Below are 23,988 nucleotides of genomic sequence, written 5' to 3' on the forward strand. Positions count from 1 at the left end.
TAATTTAAATTTCATGATGATGTTTTAGGGTCAATGTTATTTCTCTTTTTGAAGATTAGGAAATTGATGCTTAATGAGAAAGCTTACATAACTCACCCCAGATCACATGGCAAGAACAGGGGTTTGGTAGGGGAGGAGTGGGGATAGAGGTGTGTGTATGAAGAATGAAACTTACGTGTCTGGTTTCAAAGCCCAGGGAAAAAAATCTGCCTTTTCCTGGACTGGAATAAGCCTCGCTGACAGTCAAAATATATTTCAGTGGACTCTTAATACTGAGGCAAATTTACTGTTATTAAAGAAATATTCTCTTTCTCCCTCTACTCTCCAAGTGAAAAGATTGAAGCTGAAAGTAGGTGATTATTATAGCTCATTTTGATCAAGATATATATAGTTCTTATACCACACATTTCTCCAATTACCTAACATATGGTTATTTCCTATCTTTATCTGCATTCTAATTCATTATATCCAAGTCAAATCCAGAGAATCTTCATAACCTGCGGTATTTCAAGGTGAACCAAAACTCTGATTTCTACCCTGGCTCTCACCCCACTCCTCCATCCCCTGGTGATCTGTAGAATGATGGATCGTTAATGTTTAACAGTGTTTAGAGCTGTGCCTGTTAGCTGAGGCCTGAGGCTAAGACTACCTTGGTATCCAGACTGTTGGGTTGCTATGTGGTGTGCTGCCTTGCCTGTCTAGCTTCCCAAAGCCTGCTCAGGCTTCAGGCCCATCAGCCTTGGAACATCCTGCCATGATGAGATGAGCTCACTTCTTTGACATTTTCTGGCTGTATTGCCAAATTAGCCCCTGTTATGCACCATCTTGTAAGTGTGCATCTGTGTATGTTTCCCTCCGTCTGTCTCTGTATATTTCCATCTTACATCCCCAGCAATGTTATAGGTATCTATGGTGAAAAACTGTCTCATACATTTTGTTTTCTTCCTGACACTACACAGTGTATATTTTCCTAGGCACATAGTAGGTATTTAGTAAATCTTTGAACTGTAGGAGCTAGATGATTTCCACATTATCTAACTTGCCTTTTCTCAAGCTGAGATGAAGTATAGGAATAATTGGAATGTAAAGTTTATGTAGAATTAAAATGTTTTCAATAGGGAGTACATTCATATAGTTCAAAGTGGAAGAATATAAAAAGTATAAAGTGAAAAAATCTCCCCTCTTCTCTGTTTCTATCCTCTCATTCCCTGCTTCTCCACAAATAAGCAGCCACTTTATAGTTTTATATGTATCCTTCCGCAGTATGTTTGTTTTAAGCAAATAATTTTCAACAGGTTAAAAAACAAAAATATTTACTTACCTCATGTTGGAAAAGCTGTACTTTGCATACTATGGAACAATTATGTGCCTTCCTTCACTTAACTATATAGCTGAGAGGTATTTCCAGATCAATTCGTAGAGACCTCTCTCATTATTGTCTTATAGCTTGGTAGTATTCCATTACACAGATGTACCATAATTTATTTAACCCGTCCCATGCTGATGGACATTTGGATTGTTTTCTGTCCTTTGCCATCAAACATAGTGCTGCGGTGACATATAGCATTTCAGGGACATACAGCATTTCACCTAGCTGCAGGTATGTCTGGAGGATACATTCCCAGATGGGACTGCTGGAGCCAGGGGAGATAATGTTTGTATCTGTGACGGGTCTGCCGATTGCTGTTCTCAGGGTTTTGCCATCTTTTTTACTTCCACAAACTTGTTTCTTTGTGGCCCTGTTGACAGATTGTTTACTCAGCCTTTTGAATTTTTGCCAATCTGATGGGTGAAAGATGGTTATCTAAAGTAGTTTGAATTTACATTTATCTTCTGAGTACAGTTGAACATATTTTCCTATGTGTTAAAAGCCATTTATATTTCTTTTTTTGTGAGCTGTCTTCATACCTTGGCCCATTTGAATAATTATTTCCAGCTCTACAATTTTCCTAGTTTATAGTTTGGCTTTGTTAGTGGTCATAGTGGGGTATTTTGTTGGTCTATTTGTTTCCTTTGCAGAAGTTTCCAGTTTTTAGGTAATCAAATTTATCAAGCTTTTCTTTTTTCTGTTCTTTTCTCTTTTTTGAGACGGACTTTCGCTCTTGTTGCCCAGGCTGGAGTGCAATGGCGCGATCTCGGCTCACCGTAACCTCCGTCTCCCAGGTTCAAGCGATTCTCCTGCCTCAGCCTCCTGAGTAGCTGGGATTACAGGGATGCGCCACCACGCCTGGCTAGTTTTGTATTTTTAGTAGAGATGGGGTTTCTCCATGTTGGTCAGGCTGGTCTCGAACTCCTGACCTCAGGTAATCCACCCGCCTTGGCCTGCCAAAGTGCTGGGATTACAGGCGTGAGCCATCGCACTCGGCTAAGCTTTTCTGGTATAGCTTTGGGATTTCAAAGTGTTAGGCTGTTCCTATCCCATGATTACAAGTTTTTTCTAGTACTGTTAGTTTTTCTTAAATCTTTGATCCATTCGAGGTCTGTGATCTGAGAGATGAATCCAGCTTTGTTATTCAGATGGCTTCCCAGTTATCCCAACATTTACTGAAAAATCCATCTCCACTAAGTTGAGATGCCATCTTTATCATCAACTAGATTGTAATTTGGATTATATATGACCACAGGATGAAATGGAAACACTGGACTAACAAATGAGGAATAATTGATGGACAGCTTAGTTCATGCATATAGCCGACATTATTAAGCACTTAATAAATTAAACAATTGTGATATGCCAGACCCTGGGGATATAAAGATGAGCATGAAAGCATCTCTTAAGAAAGTAACTGGATAATCAATGTAATCTTGATGCAGTGGAATAAGAGCAGCAGAGAGGCTGAGAAAGCCAGGGAAATGCTTCACAGAGCAGAGAACACCATGCTGAGTTTCAAGGTTCAGCAGAGGCTGACCAGTCACACAGGAAGAGCATTCTAGGAAGAGGAAATAATAGGTAGAGAGGCAGAGCTCCATGAGCGTCCATGGTGTGTGGGTCGGGGAGGGTGGGGGGCAGGATTTTGAATAGCTGTTCATGGCCAATTATGTAGGACAGGAAGCACGATTGGAGATGAAACCAGAAGGGCAGCTAATGGAAGGGCAGTTCAGTGAGTATCTGTGGGATTTGGGCATGCAGTGTTGTTATACCTCCCCCGTACCTTCATCTCCCTAAAGAGATGTAGGGGAAAGATGAAGAGGTCCAAAATGAATAGAAACCAATACTTAGTTGTGTTCTGCAGGTCACTTGTTGAGTTTTGACACCTGTTGCTTATTCTAGAGTGCTCCAGGCTCCCGAAGCCGAAGTCTCACTTTGCTCCCACATGGAACACCCAATTCTGCGTCTCCCTGTAGCCAGAGACACCTCAGTGTGGGGGCCCCCGGTGTTGTCACAATCACGCATCACAAGTCGCCTGCAGCCGCCCGAAGAGCCAAGAGTCAGTATTCCGGCCAGCTTCACGAAGTCAGAGAGGTAGGCTTTGCTCTCCTACTAGGTTAAGCAGCCCCGGGGAGGCGGGGGCTGTGACAGGTGCTCTGCCGACTCCTTCCTTTGCGCCGTCTTGGTTTATGGAGGACCAGCAGCAAACCTCCCAGCTATACCACTATGACAGTCCCTCCTGGTTTAAAAAAAGTTGATTGTTCCTATTTCTTAGGTTAAGCAAATTGTTAGGAGACTTCTCTCAGAATCAGAAAACAGAGAAAGCAAGCCTACAAAAATATGGATGTAAATGGAAGTACAGTTAAATCCACGCTTGTAGCAAAGACTAGGCCAAACTCCATGGATAATAAGAAAATAACTCTAGGTGTTTTGAAATTCAAGAAGTGTTGGACATAACGCAGATTCCCCCCATTTTCTGCCCTGCTTCACTTTTTCTCTCCTCTCCTCCTTCCCTTCATAGACACACTCCACGGGGAGTGTTGGGTAGTGAAAAGAATACTGTCCTTGAAGTCAGAAGACTGTTGTTTAAGGGCAACTCTTTTAACAGCTCCAAACCTCAGTTTCTATACCTGTAAAATGGAAATAAAACAGGCTTTGCCAACCTTCTCTGGGGAAATAAGAGGATCATTTGTAATAATGAAAACTCTTTAATTGTGCCTTATAAAAGTGACATGAGGTTCCGTTTAAATTTTGCTTTTGATGCACTGGGAAGTCATCAGTTTGGGGATCCCAGATCCTTAGTATCCCTGTCATCCTCTGCAGCTGTTATAGAGAACAGACTCTCAGATAAATGATGTTGGTTTTGGTTGCCTACTTCCTTTGAGTGCTGAGTTTTTTTGCTCTGCAACTTACTTGGGTACAGACCAGTTTGCTTTACTCTTAGAGAAAGTGGCAGGGCTCTTCCTCTGTGTCGCACAGAATGAGACTCCTAGACTGGGGTCTTGCTGCTGCTTGAGTTAGCATGCATCTTGCTTTAGTTTTTAAATGTCACAAGCCAGGTGTAGTGCTCTGATAGCTGACTATCTTGGTTCTGAATCTGGCCCAGGAAGGACAGTCTAAAATCAGAGTCAAATCTGTAGATGCATATGAAAGACAAATGTTTTTCTTGAAAGATTTTACATGTATATACTCTTTCTTGCCTAATAAAGAAAAAGTACAGAGTCAGAATTCTTTTGGAATTTTCAGGTAGAATGCTTACTTTGAAATAGTCATCCTGATGTGTTAAAAAGGAAAAAAGTGGGCCAGGCCTGGTGCCCCATGCCTGTAATCCCAGCACTTTGGGAGGCCAAGGTGGGTGGATCACTTGAGGTCAGGAGTTCAAGACCAGCCTGGCCAACATGGTGAAACACCATCTCTACTAATAACACAAAAATTAACTGGGCATGATGGCGCGTGACTGTAGTCCCAGCTACTTAGGAGGCTGAGGCAGGATAATTGCTTGAACTGAGGAGCCAGAGGCTGCAGTGAGCCAAGATAGCCCCACTGCACTCCAGTCTGGGCAGCAGAGCGAGGCTGTGTCTCAGAAAAAAGAAAAAGAAAAAGTGGCTATTAGCTTAATTGTGTTATGTTAGTTGATATGATGAATGATTGTGCACAGGTTTATATTTCTTTTTATTTTTCTTAGCACCTTTTCAAAACATCGTATAGTGGAAAATGTTCAAATATATGCAAAATAGAATAGTAATGCAACCCTATATCCATCACCTTACTTTAACAATTCAAATTTTCTGTTGTTCTTGTTTTATCTATTTTTAATTCCCCCACCACTTTATTTTTCCTGCTAGAGTATTTTAAAGAATAGTTAAGTTTTATAAAAAGTTCCTGTTAGATAAATACCGTACATTAACTGGCCGTGATAAAATGATACAACACTTAACTATGATACCATCATTTCACTTTTATGTAGACCTCATTGCAGATTAGTTTATGAGTCATTTGAGACTGTAACCTTGAACAAAGGCAGGTGAAAGTTTATGGTATTTTGATAATTTTCTTTATTGTATTGTAATGAATCTCTGTAGACTTACTGTTATAAATGATAAGCCTGTATGTATGAAAAAAACCTTTTTTTTTCAGGACTTGTGTGTAGTGAGCAGTGACCTAAATAAAGGTTGAGGTACTTTAGCCTGATTAATTAGTAGCATTTGATTCAACAGAATCTTTTCTACCTTCATTTAAAAAGAATTCAATTTTTTAAAAGAATAGAAGTATGGCTTTTGTGTATGGTTGTACAAAGAAGTTTAATTTATATAAAGTCTAATGCAAGTTTATATTGCAAAAAATGTATTAAGAAAATTAAAATTACCTATAAATCTACCTCCCTACAGATAACCACTGTTAATCTTTCAATGAATTTACTTTTGGGTTTTTTCCCCTGTATATTACAGATGTAGATACGTAAAAATCTACACAGAGCGATCGAAATTTTATAAATGAATACATGTGTGCTTTTTTTTTTCTTTATATTGTTTTTTCTCTGTTGTCTATCTGTTGGGGAAAGCTTATTGAAATTTCCCATAGAGTTTCATGATATGAAAAATAATTAGGTGAAACCAGGTCCAGTGGCATGCACCTGTAATTCCATCTACTTGGGAAGCTGAGGTGAGAGGATTGCTTGAGGCCAGGAGTTCAAAACCAGCTTGGGCAACACAGCAAGACCCCATCTCAAAAAGGAAAAAGAAAAAGTAGGTGAAATGCCTCTATAGCCATTTGGTTTGGTTTTTGTACTCTTGGGTGATGGTATATTTCTTCAGGTTCTTGCTTTTTGTATGTTGATAACCTTTATTACTCAAAATTTAAGTAAGATTGTTGACATATAAGTGCCAACACTAGTAAGGGAGAGAACTTTAGGGTGCCGAACCCCTTTAGGAAGAGTTTAAAGTTTCAGTCCTCAGACACTGTGTCCACCTTCACTCCTGATGGGAGATGGGTAGCTGTTCTGTGGCATTTGTCATTTTGTGATGTGGCCAGGTCCACCTTGTGAACTATCCGAGCAAATTGCACTCATACTAGAAAGTTCCGCAGTTATTAATTTCAGTGCGTAAAGGCCACTGCTTTAAGGTTCCACTGTATTTATCTATAAAATAGCTAGAAGAAAATGGAATAGCATTTTTAACCCAGCTGTTCAGGGAAGATAAACTTATGACCACAGAAGCAATGGAGAAAATCATCATACACAAGACAGATGTGCCAGAATATCAGGAGTATAAAAGAGAAATAGCCCAGCCAAAGGCAATAGAGTAAATAGCAAATGGAATGCTACAGCATTGGTGAAAATAATGGGACAGTTTGAAAGATTAAATGGTTATTCAAAATATAAAGAATTGAGATACCAAAGGTCGGAACCCAGCATCTTCTCAGGAAGTGGTTAGGAGAGATCAGTATAGGGAATTTCAGAGACTGTCACCATGAGGGACAGATATATTCTCTTTAGCAATTCAAGAAATGAAAATTAAGGCAACTGTTTGTGAAATTATCAGAATTAATTCTAGCCCATTATTGTTTGGAGTAGTAAGAAATGTGGACTGTGCTGCAGATTGTCTTTTTGCTGCAATCTGGTGATGTATAATAAGAATGAAACATACAACAAACTACATTGCCAATGACCCATACATTTCCTGCTGGGAATCATACCTGAGGAAACAATTTATGGAACTGGGACTAGGAGGAAGAAAATTAATTTGGATAAAGCTATTCATACTAATAAAGGCATAGATTCAATACAAGACATTAAGGGAATGACTAAACAATAATACATTTTAGATTCTAAATTGCTCTATAGTAATTTAAGACAAGAGTCATGTCAGTATTATTACTACATGGACATGTATGCATAAAATGAGTAGGAAAATAAATATAGAGAATAATGTATATACATTGGACGCTATAGTCATCTTAATAAGCTCCAGAAGTTGTTTAAAACAGTGGTTCCCAGAATTTTGGATTTTACTTGCAAACGAAGTTTTAGAAATAGAATTTTAGGAGCAATATAGTATTGCTATTTTAAAATTTACCCAGAAAGGACATTTTGAAAGTAGTCATAATCTCTTGTTTCCACTATCTCATAAAAACGTCTTGATGCCCCCAAAGGAATATAATCTCAAAAAAGAGTCATTTATTGCATTGAATAAGAAGTCTTAGGGGCCTGGGTGCAGTGAATCACGCCTGTAATTCTAGCACTTTGGGAGGCGAGGTAGGAGGATTGCTTGAGTCCAGGAGTTCAAGACCAGCCCTGGCCACACAGACTCCATTTCAAAAAAAATTTGCAGATTTGCTGGGTGTGGTGGCTCGTGCCTGTAGTCCCAACCACTCAGGAGGCTGAAGTGGGAGGATTGCTTGAGCCCAGGTGTTTGAAGTTGCAATGAGCAATGATTGCGCCACTGCACTCTACCCTAGGCGACTGTGCAAGACTCTTTCTCAAAAGAAAAAAAAAAAATCTTGGACTGGAAGAGACTTCCTCGTGGATTGATTCTGGCCTGTGCGTCTGTGTTTCCAATTTGTCTCCTCCCTTGCCATTGTCAATCACTCTTTTAGTTCATGCCTTGCTCTATCTCCAGAAAACCACCTTCCTAAATGGAAACATTTTTTCATGTCACCTTTCTGCTATTAAAACAAACAAAATCCCAAACCTTTTTGATTCTCCACTGTCCATAGGATAAAGGTCAAACTCTCCTGGGTGGTCCACAAGCCCAGCTTCCTGCGGTGTGCCCTCCTCCATCTCCCAACCCTCAGTGCCCCTTCTTGTCCTCCCTCACTGGGGACTCAGGACCTCCTCTGTTGGGGGGCCCACTGCTCAACAGAACTTTCTGCCAAAATAGAAATGTTCCATATCTTTACTTGATATGGAAACATTCATATCTTAGCTCCACTGGGAAAAGTTGAGCGTACCAGAAGACTTAAGATCTACGATGGTGATGCAGGAGGTTTTATTGAGTGAGATGGGATGATATGCCTGCCACTGCAAGATATCCACTGGCAAGCGAGGAAGAACCAAGAAACAGCCGAGGAGGAGAAGCGCAGGCAGACGGCACTTCCAAAGCAGGAGAAAGCTCTGATAGGTGAGTGATGTGAAGGCTTTGGTGGACAGTGGCCAGAGCACAGATGTATGATCACTCACTCTGTGTCCAAACCAATGAAGAGGGCAGGTCTGTCGATGGAGAACCTAGTCCAAGGCATCACCTTGGGATCTGATCTTGCCCTTGATGATATCAAACCGTACATACCAAACCTTGCAATCGTTTCCAGTGCTCTTGTAGCAACCATCGGTCAGTAGAAAGTGATCCTTCAGTGCGTTGAAGAACGATTTGGACCATTTTTTGGATCAGAGACTGTTTATGATGCCCTGATCATGACTCAACACTGTAACAATAGAGACTCATGTCAAGGCACTTAAGCACAATTTAGATTAAGTTGCAAAGACAATTGATGGCAGTACTAGATCTCACATTGGCCAACCTGCAACTACAGCAACTGTCAAGGTGGTCCCATGAGCTCTTCCTGCATCCATTTATCCCTTCCATATGTTCAAGCTGTCGTCACTTCCTGTTTCTTCAGGCCCAACTGCTTTCATTGACCATGGTGTCTTTATAGAATTAAAAAAAGGGACAGGGCGTGGTGGCTCATGCCTGTAATCCCAGCCGAGGATTGGGAGGCCTAGGCGAGAGGATCGCCTGAGCTCAGGAGTTTAAGACAAGCCTGGGCAACAGGCTTGTCTTAATGAAATCCCATCTCTACCAAAAATGCAAGAAAGTATCTGGGTGTGGTGGCATGCACCTGTGGTCCCACTATTCGGGAGACTGAGGTGGGAGAATCCTTTGAGCCTGGGAGGCGGAGGCTGCACTGAGTCAAGATCGTGCCACTGCACTCCAGCCTGGGTGATAGAGCCAAACCCCATCTCACACACACACACACACACACACACACACACACACACACACACACTACATTAAAAAGGGGCTAGTCAAAATGAGCTCTTGAAATGTGCACAGTATGAATGGAGATGTGCTGTGATATAAAATGCACTCTAGATTTCAAAGACTTAGTACAAAACAAGGTAAAATATGTCATAATTGTTAATACTTACATACTAAGGAAATCATAATATATCCATTCAGTTAAATAAAATATTTTAGAATTTATTCTACCTATTTCTTTTTACCTATTTATTATTTATTGCCCCTGCATGGGCTGTGGACAGGTTGGGTGGAGGTCTTTCTACCTTTTAAATTTGCCTACTAGAAAATGTAAAGTTATGTACGTGTCTCACATTTGTGGCTTGGCTTATGTTTCTCTTGGATAGCACTGCCCTAGACTGTGAGCTTGCTTACTCACCCACTCCTACCTTCATTCTGCAGGTATTAATTGAGCACCTTCTATGTGCCAGACCACAGATATCTATGTTAAAGGTCACGTCTTACTCATCTTTGCATCTTTCAGCCCTAGCACAATCACTAGGCATACTGATGAACAAATTGAATTAAGGACTCATTCTCTAGCTGTTAGGGCTCTTTTAAAATGGCATATGGAGGTATTCAAGGCTTGCTTAGGTAACTATATGTCAGCTACCTGGCAGTTGGTTGAGGGTTGTCAGGTACTCATTTAATCTCTGACTGATAGCATTGGGTAAGTGTACATCTAGATGACTAGGTGACTGTGGGGAAAAGTCATGATAGTGTAAGCCTCTTAATGTGCCACTTGAATTGTTTTATAAATGGAATCTAGTATATTTTTTAAAAATTACTTTGATCCCCTCAGTTATTTAAGCATGTGATGATTGAAATGTATGGTATTTATTGTATTGTATATTTTTTCCATTTTAACTTTCTTTTTTTTTGTTTTTTTGTTTTTGTTTTTTTTGAGTTGGGAGTCTCACTCTGTTGCAGGCTGGAGTATAGTAGATCAGTCATGACTCATTGCATCCTCTAACTCCTGGGCTTAAGCAATCCTCCTGCCTTAACCTCCTGAGTAGGAGTATAGGCACATGCCACTATACCTGGCTAATTTTTTAAAAACTTTTTTCTAAATATGGGATCTTGCTATGTTGTCCAGGCTGGTGTTGAACTCCTGGCCTCAAGCGATTCTCCTGCTTTGGCCTCCCGAAGTGCTGGGATTACAGGGGTGAGCCATTGCACCTGGCCTTTAACTTTTGTATGTCTAGTTATTACAGTAGTTTTTAATGTGGCTCACACTTACTTAAATAGACACAAGTTCAGTTGGTACAAGTACAATGTAATTTTAATAAAATTCTTCCTTGCTAGATGTTTTCTGAAGAAATACAACCCTAATACATGTTTTTACTGAATAATTTTTTTCAGTTGTGATATTTGAGACTTTAAAAAAACCACACTTAATTCAGTAGGGAGGCTTTGGATTCACAGCATGATGAGGGAAAAGGTGGTACTGTTGAATACTGTGTGTGTGTGAAGCACAAATATAGATTTAGTTAGGCAGAGAAAATTTAGAAACAAATAGGAATTATCCTTCTTTGAAACTTTTTCCATTGTTTACTTTTGCTTGCAGGCACACACTCATCTGACAAAGAAGAAAGCTGTGTGCTGCTCTGGTTTACTGGGTAGATTAACTGGGTTGAGGCTGCGTCATTTAATATGATTTTAAATCTTTTACAGAGTCTGATATGTGGAGGGAGATGTGTGTTTATGTCATCTCACCTATGAGAATTTATATGTTTCTTCATGTAATTGCAATGTTATATTTACTTACTACACACACATAGGGAAGACCCTTTAATGCAGTTGCCATCTTTATAAATGGATATTAACTCAGTATCCTCTCCTTTCAAGATGATTTGGTGTGATCTTGGTTCACATGCATTCAGTAAATACCTGGTTAGAAATTCATGTACAGCCTTTGTTATGGAAGCAGTAACTGTGAACTGTCACCCTAACAAATTTTGTTAGCTGATCAACTTTAAGGTAGTGATCTGTACTGGCAGCATTGAATATGGGTCATCACCAGGGAAACCACATTTAGGGTACAAAGTGAATTTACCCTTTGTGTGAACAGAATGATTATTTTTTCAAAAGTCCTAAATTAATTTTCCTGTGTACTTTTTGGATAGATGATGACAAGTAACCATAAAATGTATTTTTAGTAGCAATTTGCCATCCCTGAAAATAAGTCAGTTTCAAACTTCAGTTTTCAAAAAATGTTAATATGGAATTAGTTTATAGCAGCAGTTTCCAAATGTTTTTAAAGCAATAGAGTGGGTTGTTTGTGAGTAAAAATATTAGATACTTACTGTGTAAGAGCAGGTGAAGTTGGTGTTTTATGAGAGCAGATTTACTTTAGAAGGTAAAAGGGGCATTTGTTGATAGTGAAGCAGGTTGGCTGGAATAGTGAGAATGAGAATTTATGACCACCCCTACAATCCCTTATCAGCCTCTGTCTGCAATGTGAACTCTGAAGCAAACATTTGTGTGGTCTGTGGAACACCATGGGATCCTTTGAGAGCACAGTTTGAGAGTCATTGGATTTGGTTGTCCACTAACGGCATCTCAGGTGAACAACCACAAAAGCCCAACATGAGATGATGTCCCCCACCCATCCTCAGCTCATTGTCCAACTGCTGCCCTGGGAGGAGAATGCTCTGCTGTGGTCTTAACCTGCTGGGAGCACGGCATGGCTGGGTGGGGTGTGGGAGGTGGGAGAATAAACCCTTAGTTTATTCTCTCACCAGGCCCTTTTTGTTCATTTACATGTTACACTTGGAAATTAGGCATTTGTTTACCTGTTTATTGTCTGATCCCTTGTCTTCCTCCATCTAAAGGTGTTTTTGGTTTAACCTGTTTATTCCCAAGCCCTTAGCACAGCACCTAGCAGTTGAAAGATACTCAGTAAAAATTTGAGTAAATGAGTGATTTCCCATTAAGAGGATTATAACCACTGGGAAATACTTCTCTATAGATTAGGTCTAAAAAGCCTTTGAGAGGAAGGAGTTTCTCACTCAGCACCATCTTCTTAGGAGTTGAGGTCCCAAAGCAGATGCAAGGGGGAACTTGGGCTAACTGCATTGTATACTTAGAGCGGCTTCTCACTGTGGCCTGGGCACACTTAGGTACTTCTTCTCCTAGTGCTTGATATACTTTATACCTATCTATATTTTTAGCAAATATTTCTTTATGTTGTAATTTTTTTTTTTTTCCAAGACAGAGTCTCGCTCTGTCTCCCAGACTGGAGTGCAGTGGCGTGATCTCGGCTCACTGCAACCTCCGCCCCCGAGGTTTAAGCGATTCTTCTGCTTCGGCTTCCCGAGTAGTTGGGACTACAGGCACATGTCACCACGTCTGGCTAATTTTTGTATTTTTAGTAGAAACAGGGTTTCACCATATTGGCCAGGCTGATCTCAAACTCCTGACCTCATGATCCACCCGCCTCAGCCTCCCAAAGTGCTGGGATTACAGGCGCCTGGACATAATGATTATTTTTAAATGTCCCCATTAGTCCATAACCTTCTTTCTTAAGAGCATGACTTTATTAATAATAATAGCTCCTACTACATGAATAATAATATTTCATACTTGTTGGGATTTTACCAGGTACCTGGGTTCAATGCTTTACTTGTGCTATCCTCAGGTCAACACTGGGAGGTAGATACTATTATTTTCCCTATATTAAGACAAGAAACTGAGGCCTAAAGAGGTTAAGGCAAAGAGAGGTGTACTAGCTAGGGTTCAACCAGAGAAACAGAACCCTAGGAGATCTACATTAAGAGATTTATTAGGGGGAATTGGCTTATATGATTGTGGGGGCTATTCAGGCAGGTCCAGGATCCATGGAGCAGACACAGAAGTGGCCATCTACAGATCGAATTGCTTCCTTAAGAAAGCCTTGGCTCTGCTCTTTAGACCTTTCAGCTGAATCTATCCCATCCAGATGATCTCTGTAATCTCTCTTACTTAAAGACAACTAATAATGAACTTTATCCACATCTACAAAATACCTCTCAGAAACATCTAGGTTCGTATTTAGTTGAGTAACTGGGAACTGTAGCTTCACCAAGTTGCTATGGCAAAAAGAGACCATCATGAGAAGTCACATGTGTGTGAAGTGGTTGATTCTGGCCCAGGGAATTTGACCACGAACTATCACACCAGGTGCCAATTCTTGTGCTGAGAGCTGGGGCGGCAGTGGCTGCCAAGGCCATGACTGTCCCGCCCTCCTGGAAGTATGGCTGAGACTCTTGATGTCTGTATGCCTGACTCCTACATGGCCCCTAACCTGTGCAGTACCCCAGTGAGGACTTGATGAATTTATTCACTTGGATGAGTCACCAGAACACAGCACTTTTCAGTAGAAAGAGCAGTGACCTCAGTTCCAGTCCGTGGGCAAGTCACATTACATCTCTCATATGTAAAGTGGAAATGTCACAACTCCTTACCTTGATGAACGATAGAAGTAAAAGTGCCCAGCAGAGTGTAGCACAAGGCAGGTGCTCAAGCCAACGATCAGTGATTCCCAGACACATCAAACTGAGGTCTCAGAGAGGGGAGAACCTCAAAGCTGCCGTCGTCACCCTTCTAATTTGTCAGCCTGGGTAGGCCAGAATGGGAGAGGGAGGTATCAGCGGGGGAGCCTCTGAAAAAGTCCTCTTGTCCATCCCACCCCTTAATGTGGGAGCCGCATCCCCGGCTCTAACAAAGGTCTGTGTGAAGGTGAGGAGCCACTCTTCTTGTCCTGCACCCTGAGTAGATGTGTCCTATCTGTCCTTCCCTGAAAGTGGCAATCTTAGCAACCGTGCTCTTGGTAGAATGTGGGTCTGTATTTTGCCTGAAAGTGCCTGCCAGTAACACGACAGTGTCTCAGAAGTCTCTGAACACCTCCTACCCTACTCACTCGTGATTTTGAAAGAAAGCGGGTGGGGGTGGTGGTGGAGTGGGGGCAGGCCCATTATGACCAGTTCACTGAGTTTTGTACCTTGTAATTCCTCTAACCTGACCAAAGCGGATGAGACCAGCTGTCACTGCCCTGTCCCTGAAGCCCATTGGACTTTGAGGTGGTCTCAAGTGGGAAGTCCACTCAGGAGGGCCACTGGGTTAGAATGAGATCACTGGCCCCTTTGGGAGTAGGAGTGGGGAGCATGCAGAGACTGAACAAAACAGCGAGCAGAGGCCAAGAGCTGGAGAAGCCATTGGTGGAGAAGTTGATTGCTGCCAGCAGTTAGAGGGTAAGCAGCTAAGTCACAGACTGTTGGGCTCCTGGATTAGAGGAGGCCATGAGAACTGCTATGGTGCTGTGCTAGCCAGGGTTTTTGGAGAGATGGGACCAATAGGATGTGTATGTGCGTGTGCATGTATATATACACATACGCATGCGTGCACACACACAGAAGTTTATTTTAAGGAATTGGTTCATGGAATTTGGGAAGCTGGCAACTTCTAAATCTGCAGGGTGGGCCATCAGGCCGGAGATGAGGGAAGAGCCGACATTCCAGTCCAGGTCTGAAGATGACTGCCAGCACCATTGTTTCTTGCTCAAGAGGAGGTTGGTCTTTTGTTCCATTGAGGCCTTCAGTGGACTGGAGCGGCCCACCCACATTACAGAGGGCAATCTGCTTTATTCAGAAGACACCAATATAATACTAAGCTCATCTAAAAAGCACCCTCAGGGAAACATGTGAGGGTGATTTCTTTGTCTTTTGAGACAGGGTCTCCCTCTGTCACCCAGGCTGGAGTGCAGTGGCACGATCCTGGCTCACTGCTACTTCTACCTCCCAGGCCCGTGCCATCCTCCTACCTCAGCCTCTCAAGTATCTGGGAGCACAGGCGCGTGACCACCATGCCTAGCTAATTTTTGTATTTATTTGTAGAGACATGGCTTTGTAATGTTGCCCAGGCTGGTCTCAATCTCCTAAGCTCAAACAATCTGCCTGACTTGGCCTCCCAAAGTGTTGGGATTACAGGCATTGATGGCAGTGGCTGCAGCAGGGAGGCTTGACTGAGGCTGCACACTCCATGGAGCTGGTGGGAGCCCCGCCCCTTCTGAGGGGGAGTGGGAGGGCTCCCTGGGTGCCGCCGCTGTTGCCCAAACTGCAGTCCAGACCCAGGCCTCCTGCTCTATCAAGCAGGCAGGAGCCTGCCCTCCTTGGTGGGGCCACAGCTGCCCAGACTGTGGCTGTGGATCCAAGCCTCCCTGTGCTCTTGGACGGGGCTGGGAGCAGGCATGATTTGCTCTGCTGAGTGCAGCTGCAACCGCCTGACCCACAGCTGCAGACCCTGGGCCTCCAGCTCCATGGAGCAGGCAGAAGCCGGGGACAAGCAGGAACCCTGCCCTTTCTAAGTTGATGGGACGGGAGCTCCCTGGTACAGCCTGCATCTTTGGGGGCCAAGGAAGGGCCTCCCCTGTACCCCTACTGGCTTGAGGATGTCTGCCTCTGCTGTCTGGCCTCTCTCCTCTCCCAGTGCCGTCTGGGGCCAAGCCATGGGGCCCTGAATGGCAGCAGGAGAGAGAGTCCTGCTAGAAGGGGACGGGTCCCCAGTAAGGCCCCATCTTTAGGTCAGGGAGGGCCTGAAGGCTGAGGGCTGGGCTGCCACTGACCACAGTGGGGACTCGTGGTGCCTCTTCTGGGCCTGCCCATTGCCACCCGTGGACCAATTGGCGTGCACTTTCTCCCTCCTGAGGTCCATAAAAGCCCTGGGCTCAGCCAGAGCAGGGAGAGGATGGCCAGAGGACGAAGAGGACAGAGAGTGGGATGATGAGCTGCAGAGTAGAGTACCCTCTCTGCTGATAGCTGGAGATGACGGAACAACCAGTTGCAGAGAGGAGCTATTCTCTCTGCCGAGAGCTGCAGACATCCTACCGGCAGAGGAGCCACCCTCGCTCGGCCTCCTCTGAGAGAACTGAACACTTGACAGATGCCCTGCCTATAGAGAGGAGCCGCCCACTACGGGTCTCCTCTGAGCTGTTGTAACACTCAGTAAAGCTCATCTTTGTCATTTCACCCTTCACTTGTCTGCATACCTCCTCCTTCCTGGATGCAGGACAAGAACTCAGGCCAAGGTGCTGCAGCCACAGATGTTTCCAGGAAGAAAAGTGACACCTTAAAGATCCAGTAACAGCATGAGCTACTGCGCCTGGCCCAGATTCATGTTGGACCAAATATCTGGACACTGTGCCCAGCTAAGTTGACACATAAAATTACCCATCACAAGCATCCGGGGCTGTCTTGTTTCCCTGTGTAATTTTACTACACGCGTCTGTCCCCTGAGGTCCCTGAGCTTGTTTCTGGAAAGTGAAGGGAGCCTGACTATCACCTGTCAAGCAGGCTTCGTTCTTGCACACACACTGTGAGGCCAGTGCTTGTCTCTGATGTAGTGGATGGAGTGATGGTGCAGCCTGGCTCTTGTCCAGGGGCTTGATAATCTAGGTGGTTGGTTTAAACTGACATGAAATTTACTTGGTGTTACCGTCGTCATAGGAATTCACCAGAGGGCAGGGCCACAGTGGACTGACTGTCCCTCCACGTAGACCTGCACCCTGTGGGCTGCACAGTCACTGGGACCCCTGGAAGAGTCACTCCTGGATTCAGCAACTGGGGCAGGACTGACTTCATACCTTTCAAACCTTTCCTCCTGACGATTCGAGTATTGCTGAACATCTGTCTTGTCTTGCCCCTCTCTGGCTCACAGAAAATTCATGTCTTAGATGCCTTTGAAGCTTTGCAGTCAGAAGAAAGCTAAGTGGCGAGTTATTTTTTTATCACAGTTCAGTGACATGAAAGGCTGTTCTGTCTGTTTTTATCTCGTGGCAATTTAATACAAGGAGCCTTCCGACAAGTGCCCTAAGGCTCGAGACAATAACATATTGTATTTTGGATATTGAGTGAGTGGATGCAGAGAGAAGTTGGCCAAGTTCATTTCTGTGACACTCAACGCCCCCTTGGTACCTGTGTTTTGTGATCTTATTCTTGGTTTTGTCTCTAGAGGGTGTTAGGTTCCTGCCACCCCCAGGGACTCATTCTAGTATTTCAAGCTACAACAGAAATTCTTCCTCATTTAGAACCCAGTCATCCGTCTTGCTTGGCTTCCAGCAGAGGCAGGGGACTGTGGTCATTTCCATCTTTCTACCCCCATTAGATGCTTGGGTGTTCTAAAGTTTCAGGTTAGATACCGTAGTTTCCATAACTGGCCACCTCTCTGTCTCTGCCAGGACCATTAACATTTCTTATTGCTTTGATCTAAATTTTCTCTAATGTTTCCTTTTTAACGTGTAACATATTTTGCTTCTACTGATATATTAAGGGCTGAGTGTCATAAGCTGCCCTGATTATCTATTGCTGTGAAACAAAACATCTCCAAACTCAACAGCTGAAAACTACAGCAGTCATTTATTTTGCTTAGGACTCTGCAATTTGGTCTGGGTGTGGCAGGACCACTTGTCTCTGCTCCTGGGTGTCTGGGGCTTCCTGTGGAATTATTGGGGGGCAGGAGCCAGGGGCTGGCAGGGCATCTCTCTGTGTTCATGTTGTCTCAGGGCTTCTCTGCATAGACATTCCAGTGTGACCACTTCAGATTCTTACAGGGTCACGCAGGACTTTAAGAAGCGCTCTGGGGATAGAGAGCAGAAGTTGCTAGTTTCTTAAAACCTGGGCCTAGAAACTGTCACACTTTATTTTATGGCTTGCAGAACAGAGAACTTTCTAGATCCAAGAGAAGGCATATCATATCCTCAAGGGCAAGAGGAGCAAAGAATTCGTGGCCGTCTTTAATCCACTGAATAAGCCATTTTTGTGCCTTAGGTATATGAATGTAGCCTAAACAGCCCCATGTCCCTTTCTGAATCCTTTGCTTTCACGGTTTTGGATCCTGTATTAATTCCCTGTACAACAAAGTGCTACAGCTGGGTGGTTTAAACCACAGAATTGTATTTCCTCACAGTTCTTGAGGCTAGAATCTGAAATCAAGGTGTTGGCAAAGTTGGTTCCTTCCAGAAACCTTGAGGGGGAATGTGTTCCAAGCCTGTCCTCGCCTCTGGTGATTACCGGCAGTCCTTGCCGTTCTGTGGTTCATAGAGGCATCACTCCAGCTTTGGGCACCTGTGTCCCATGACGTTCTCCCTGTGTGTCTGTGTCTCTGTCTTTTTTGCTCTTAAAAGGCCACCAGTTACTGGATTTAGAGTCCACCTTAGTTTTCTCTGACCAAATCTTAACTAATTACATCTCCAGAGGTCCCATTTCCGAGGAAGGTCACATCCTCACGTTCCAGTGGACTTGAATTTTAAGGGACTACAGAGTCAACTCAGTACAGACTTCTTTGACATTCTTTTAGGTCACAGCGTGAGATTAGTCTTCCATTTTCAACTTTGTGTTCCTGATTTAGTACAATGAGCTGTCGTATGTGCTCCAAGCTCTTAGGTTTGTCTTTCAGCATGGAAGGCAACTGGTCAGCTGTCACTGTTGGGATGCCTGGCCCTCTGTGACTGAAGAAAGTAGCTGTAGTCCTATTGGAGCTTGTCAGGCACAGGGGCAGACTCCAGCCTGCCTGGGTTCTCTCTTGTCCCCACTAATGTTTGCCCTAGGAGGAGAGAGGCTGTGAGCATAGGTTGGTGGACAGGGCCAGGCTCTCTCCCAGAGACTCTGGCTGAGGTTTATTTAAGCCGTGGACAGAGATGAAGCCCAGTGTGTCCATTCGATGTGTTCCTGCTTTGTGTGGTTCTTCACATGGACAGCAGAGCTCAGCGTGTACGTGCGTGCCTAAGAAAGCTCATACTTACGGAATGCCAACATGTTGCCCTCAATTTGCCCCATGAAGTAGGTTTTATTCCCACTGTACGGATGAGGACACTGGGGCTTAGAGAGGGCCAAGGCTCCTGCTCAGGCTCATGGCAGGTGGGAGCAGCCAGGCTGGAATGGAGCCCCCTCTCAACAAGGCACACACAAAGCATGGGTACATGCACCTCGTCCCCTCCCCTACCCCATTTTGCCTCCGTTTCTAGACAGTGACAGGCCAGGAGTAGTGCTCACAGCATTAGCCGCAGATATTTTACTTTACATGTAATTTCCGGGTGACAGTTGGTGTTAAAGGCAACAATAGGAAGTTTTAATTTTTGTAGCCTTAACTTACGTGAACACTTTCTCCTATGTGTCATTTTATAGACAACAAAACAAAACACAACAAAACAAAAACTGCCTGTGCATGAGCTAATAAGTGAGTAACTGGTGTAGGCTGCAGATCTGGGTGGAGAGCCACCTGAGGGATTAGGGCTGTGTCTCAGGCCATGAGCTGCTCCCTGGGGGACTCTTGGGCAAACCATTTGACCTTTGCTCCCACCTGCAAAATGCAGGTAGTAGGCTGGGTCATCAGTTCAAAGATGCTTTGGTCATCCCTAAATCAGAACTTGATGTCACCATGGAAAAGACATTGTAAGATTTCTTTCTGAAGGTTTTTCTTCCCTCCAGCTACTTTCATTCTTGGATGATTATTCTTCCCAGTCCAAGGATAATAGTCTTAAAATAGGTCTGCAAAGAAACATTCCTGTATTTTTATTTTCAGAGAGATTCTTTATATTTCTTATATTGGAGAGATTTCGATGTAAAACATGTAAGATGTGATTTATGCTGGTTGTCTAGAAGGGATAAAATAAGAATTATAGGAGTAAACAAAAACTTCTGCTCTATATTTTGAGCAAAAAATAGAACCTACATCGTTTTAGTACAGATTTTATCTGTAACACAAAAATAATTGTCCTTCTCACATGCTATTGGAGAAGTTATTTCTTTTCTTTCTCTTTTTTTTTTTTTTTTTTTTTTTGCCTATTGTATAGAGATTCCAGCATACCTCTGGAATAAACATCTATCAAGTTAACATTCAGGAGATGAGAAGGTGAGGTGAAGATTTCTCACTGACAGAAAAATCATCACAGTAAAGCAAGTTATATAGAATTTCCTAACATTTGGGTGCATAAATCACAGTGATAATACTTCATAATCACATAGTGCCTTTCATTTGAGATTCTAAAAGGAATTCATAGATCAACTTGTGAGATATCACAGTTATCTTAAATTCTTTGTTTGAAATATATTGATGGAGATAATTTCAGAACCAAAATTTGGATGTGAGGAAAGGTACCCTTTAACCCTGCCTGGGGGAGGTTAACCAGGTATTAAATTATCTGTTATAATAACCTGGTCAGGGCCAAGCGCGGTGGCTTATGCCTGTAATTCCAGCACTTTGGGAGGCTGAGGCGGGTGGATCACCTGAGGTCAGGAGTTCGAGACCAGCCTGGGCAACATTGCAAAATCCCGTCTCCACTCAAAGTACAAAAATTAGCTGGACGTGGTGGCAGGCGCCTGTAATCCCAGCTATTCAGGAGGTTGAGGCAGGAGAATCACTTGAACCCGGGAGATGGAGGTTGCAGTGAGCCAAGATCGCACCACTGCACTCCAGCCTGGGCAATAAGTACGAGACTCTGTCTCAAAAAAAAAAATAATAAAAACTTGGCCAGGTGAGATTTGGAGTTATTTATTTGTTCCGGTGTAACTTCTGTGATAACTCTATTTCTTTAAATAAATTAGACTTTGAATTATTAATAAGTATACTCTAGGCCAGATTTAAAAGGCACATGTAAATCTGTAGAGATATGTGTGGGCCATTTGTCCACAAGGGCCTCTCTGACTACTCTCTCCCAGCATCCTACTCTGATGGGCAACTACTTTTACCAGCTGCTTGTGTGTCCTATGTGTGAATGGACACATATTTGTTTATGTGTACTTGCCTATATATGCATATTCTTTTTTTTTTTTAATGGTCTTGTTTTAAAAACACCAGCGGTGGTATATTACATTGTTATGGACTTGATAGATCCAGTTATGAACTGTGCTTCTTTCACATGGAAATAGCTCTGTAGCAAGACATTTAGGAACTGTTTCTTTTTCCTGTCAAGTGTTACTTGCTATGGATACGCCATCACGCCATCACATACTTCAACACTCCTTTCTTTGAGGCACAGGCTTCAGGTCAGAACCCTCCCTGTGATCTTTAGGCCCCACCCCAGGCAATTACAAAGGCTTTACCTGCAGGCCTCAAGGGGAAAGCCATCCTTCCGGCGCCACACGTGGGGCACAGTCAGAGGGAGTTAGAGTCAAGGAGTCCTGCGCATTCTGAGCCCAGGCCTCTCCAGGTGGAAGCTTCCTCATCAAAGGGCCTCGCCCCTCCCAGACACCTCTGCTGAGGTCTTCTTGTGAGGGGAGGAGGCTTGAAAACATTTTACTCTGACTCAGTCCTCAGGTCTTGCCCATCCCCAGCATCCCCCACACCCCAACCCCTCTGCAGTGATCCTGCACTGCCATCCACAGGCTACATCTGAGCCCCTTCCTGGGGAGTAGCGGAATACTGCAGGAGCTGGTGCCTTTTTCCTGTTTTGACTCTTGCTTATAGGCTCACAGTGAGTACATGAGGGCTCAGTGGTTAGTTTTGGTTTGGGTTTTTGTCCTTACTGACCTCCTCGACACCTGGAAACTCAGCACTCAACACTCTCGCTGAACAATTTAGGATGTTTCTAATTTTCTGCTCTTACAAACAATGCTATGGGGAGTACCTGTGGCCATGTGTCATTTAATAAAAGTAAGCGGGGGCGGAGGGATCCTTAGGATCAGTTCATGGATGGATAATTGCTTGATGGGGCCATTGATGTTTGGGAGTGCCAGTTTCCTTACACCCTGTGGACTCACTATTGCTGTCAAACCTTTTGCATTTGCCAGTTGGCTAGGGAAAAATATGTATTTCATAATTTTAATTTAAATTTCTCTTAAGTGAGATTGAGCATAGCTTCGTATTTAGAGGGGCTATTGGCATCTCCTTTCCTGAAAACTGTTCATGTTTTTTGCCCATTTTTATTTAGTGTTCCTCATTGGTTTCTAGGAGTTTTATATATATCTGTATTAAGATAATTCACCTTTCCTGATTTGTCAGTTGTTTCTTGATTTATTTGGGATGTGTTTCGCTGTGTTGAAATTTTTTATTTTTTCATAGTCAAACTGTCAGTCTTTAGAGATTTGGAGTTCTATGTCATTATTGTAAACTTTTTTTTCGATCTAAGATTATTTTTTAAAAATTAGGTTTCAAGTAATGGTATGGTCTTCTTTTAAAAGCAGCTTCATTGAGACATATTACATATAATAAAAGTCACTCATTTTTAAGTTTATAGCTCAATGAGTTTTAGTCAATTTACATAGTTGTGCAATATTACCACAAACCAGTTCTAGGCTACTTCCATCATTATGGCTTTACTGGTTTATTTGACTTTTTTAAAATATGAAATTTGATATAAAGAGTTAGAGGGAGCCGGGCGTGGTGGCTTACGCCTGTGATCCCAGCACTTTGGGAGGCTAAGATGGGTGGATCACCTAAGGTCAGGAGTTCGAGACCAGCCTGACCAACATGGGGAAACCCCATCTTTATTAAAAACACAAAATTAGCCGGGCGTGGTGGTGCATGCCTGTAATCCCAGCTACTCGAGAGACTGAGGCAGAAGAATCGCTTGAACCCAGGAGGCAGAGTTTTTGGTGAACCAAGATTGCGCCATTGCACTCCAGCCTGGGCAACAAGAGCGAAACTCTGTCTCAAATAAACAAATGAGTCAGAGGGGCACCCATTGACATTTTCTTGGGCCAGTCTAGTTTTCTAATCCCATTTATTGAATAGTCTATCTTTTCTCCACTGATATGGCAGTGCTACCTAAGTTGCATACTAAATAAAGTACTTGGGTCTATCTTTGGTTTTCTGTGGTTTGTGGGCACATTCATGTTCCAGAACTATAATATTTTACATGTTGTCACATTAGAATGTGCTTCAGTGTCTGGTAAGGCCAGCACAGCCTTATTGTCCTTAGTCACACTTCGTTTCAACTATTCCATAAGAACTTTAGAGTCAGCATGTCTAGTTTTTAAAACCTCCGTGTCCACCACCACCATCCTATCGGCACTTTTATTAGGATCGCATTAAATTTATACATTATTTAAGAACTGACATCTGAATGATATCCTTTCCAAGAATAGGGTCATAGTTATTCAGCTAAAGTGTTCTTTTGTGTTCCTCAGGAGCATTTTAAAGTTTATGGATCCTACATGTTCCTTTTAATTGCCAAGTGTTTTATCCCCTTTTGTTGCTGTTGCAAATGAGACTTTTTCCATTACATGTTCTACTTGATTTGGTGACTTGTAAATAGGGAGGCTATTTCCTGTGGGTTGAATGTATTCCCCCAAACCTAAATATATTCTTTTATTGTTTGTTGTAGTTTTGCTGATGATTTTCTTGGGCTTTCCAGGAATAAACTCTTATCTGTTGCAAATATTGATCACTTTACCTCCTCTTTTTAGTTTATCAAATTTCTCTTAATAATTTTGTTGGCTAGTGTGTCTAAAATAATTCTAAATAGTAGTGGCGGTTGTAATTATTCTTGGCTTAGTCTTGTTTTTGCTGAAAATGCTTTGTTTACCTTACGCATGGAATGCATATGGATGTATGTGTTTATATATTACAGGTATATTACTTGATGAGGAGTTTTAAGAAATCCAGAAGAGGTATTAATTCATTCCTTTGATAAAT

At 42.8% G+C, this 23,988-nt stretch overlaps 1 protein-coding gene across 4 annotated transcripts in view; it reads left to right on the forward strand.

Annotated features, from left to right (window-relative positions):
- The window catches only part of OSBPL10 (oxysterol binding protein like 10), a 331,661-nt gene that overhangs the window by 151,813 nt on the left and 155,860 nt on the right, over positions 1-23,988 (forward strand). For 2 of the 4 annotated variants that reach the window (XM_023192295.1, XM_023192294.1), the window contains exon 4: positions 3,272-3,463. The exons of the other annotated variants lie outside the window; for them this stretch is intronic. In XM_023192295.1, coding sequence (XP_023048063.1) covers positions 3,272-3,463 — 192 coding nt within the window. The remainder of the gene's footprint in view (positions 1-3,271; positions 3,464-23,988) is intronic. 4 annotated transcript variants of the gene reach the window in all.

Source organism: Piliocolobus tephrosceles, chromosome 2, assembly GCF_002776525.5.
Source record: "Piliocolobus tephrosceles isolate RC106 chromosome 2, ASM277652v3, whole genome shotgun sequence".
NCBI lineage: Eukaryota > Metazoa > Chordata > Mammalia > Primates > Cercopithecidae > Piliocolobus > Piliocolobus tephrosceles.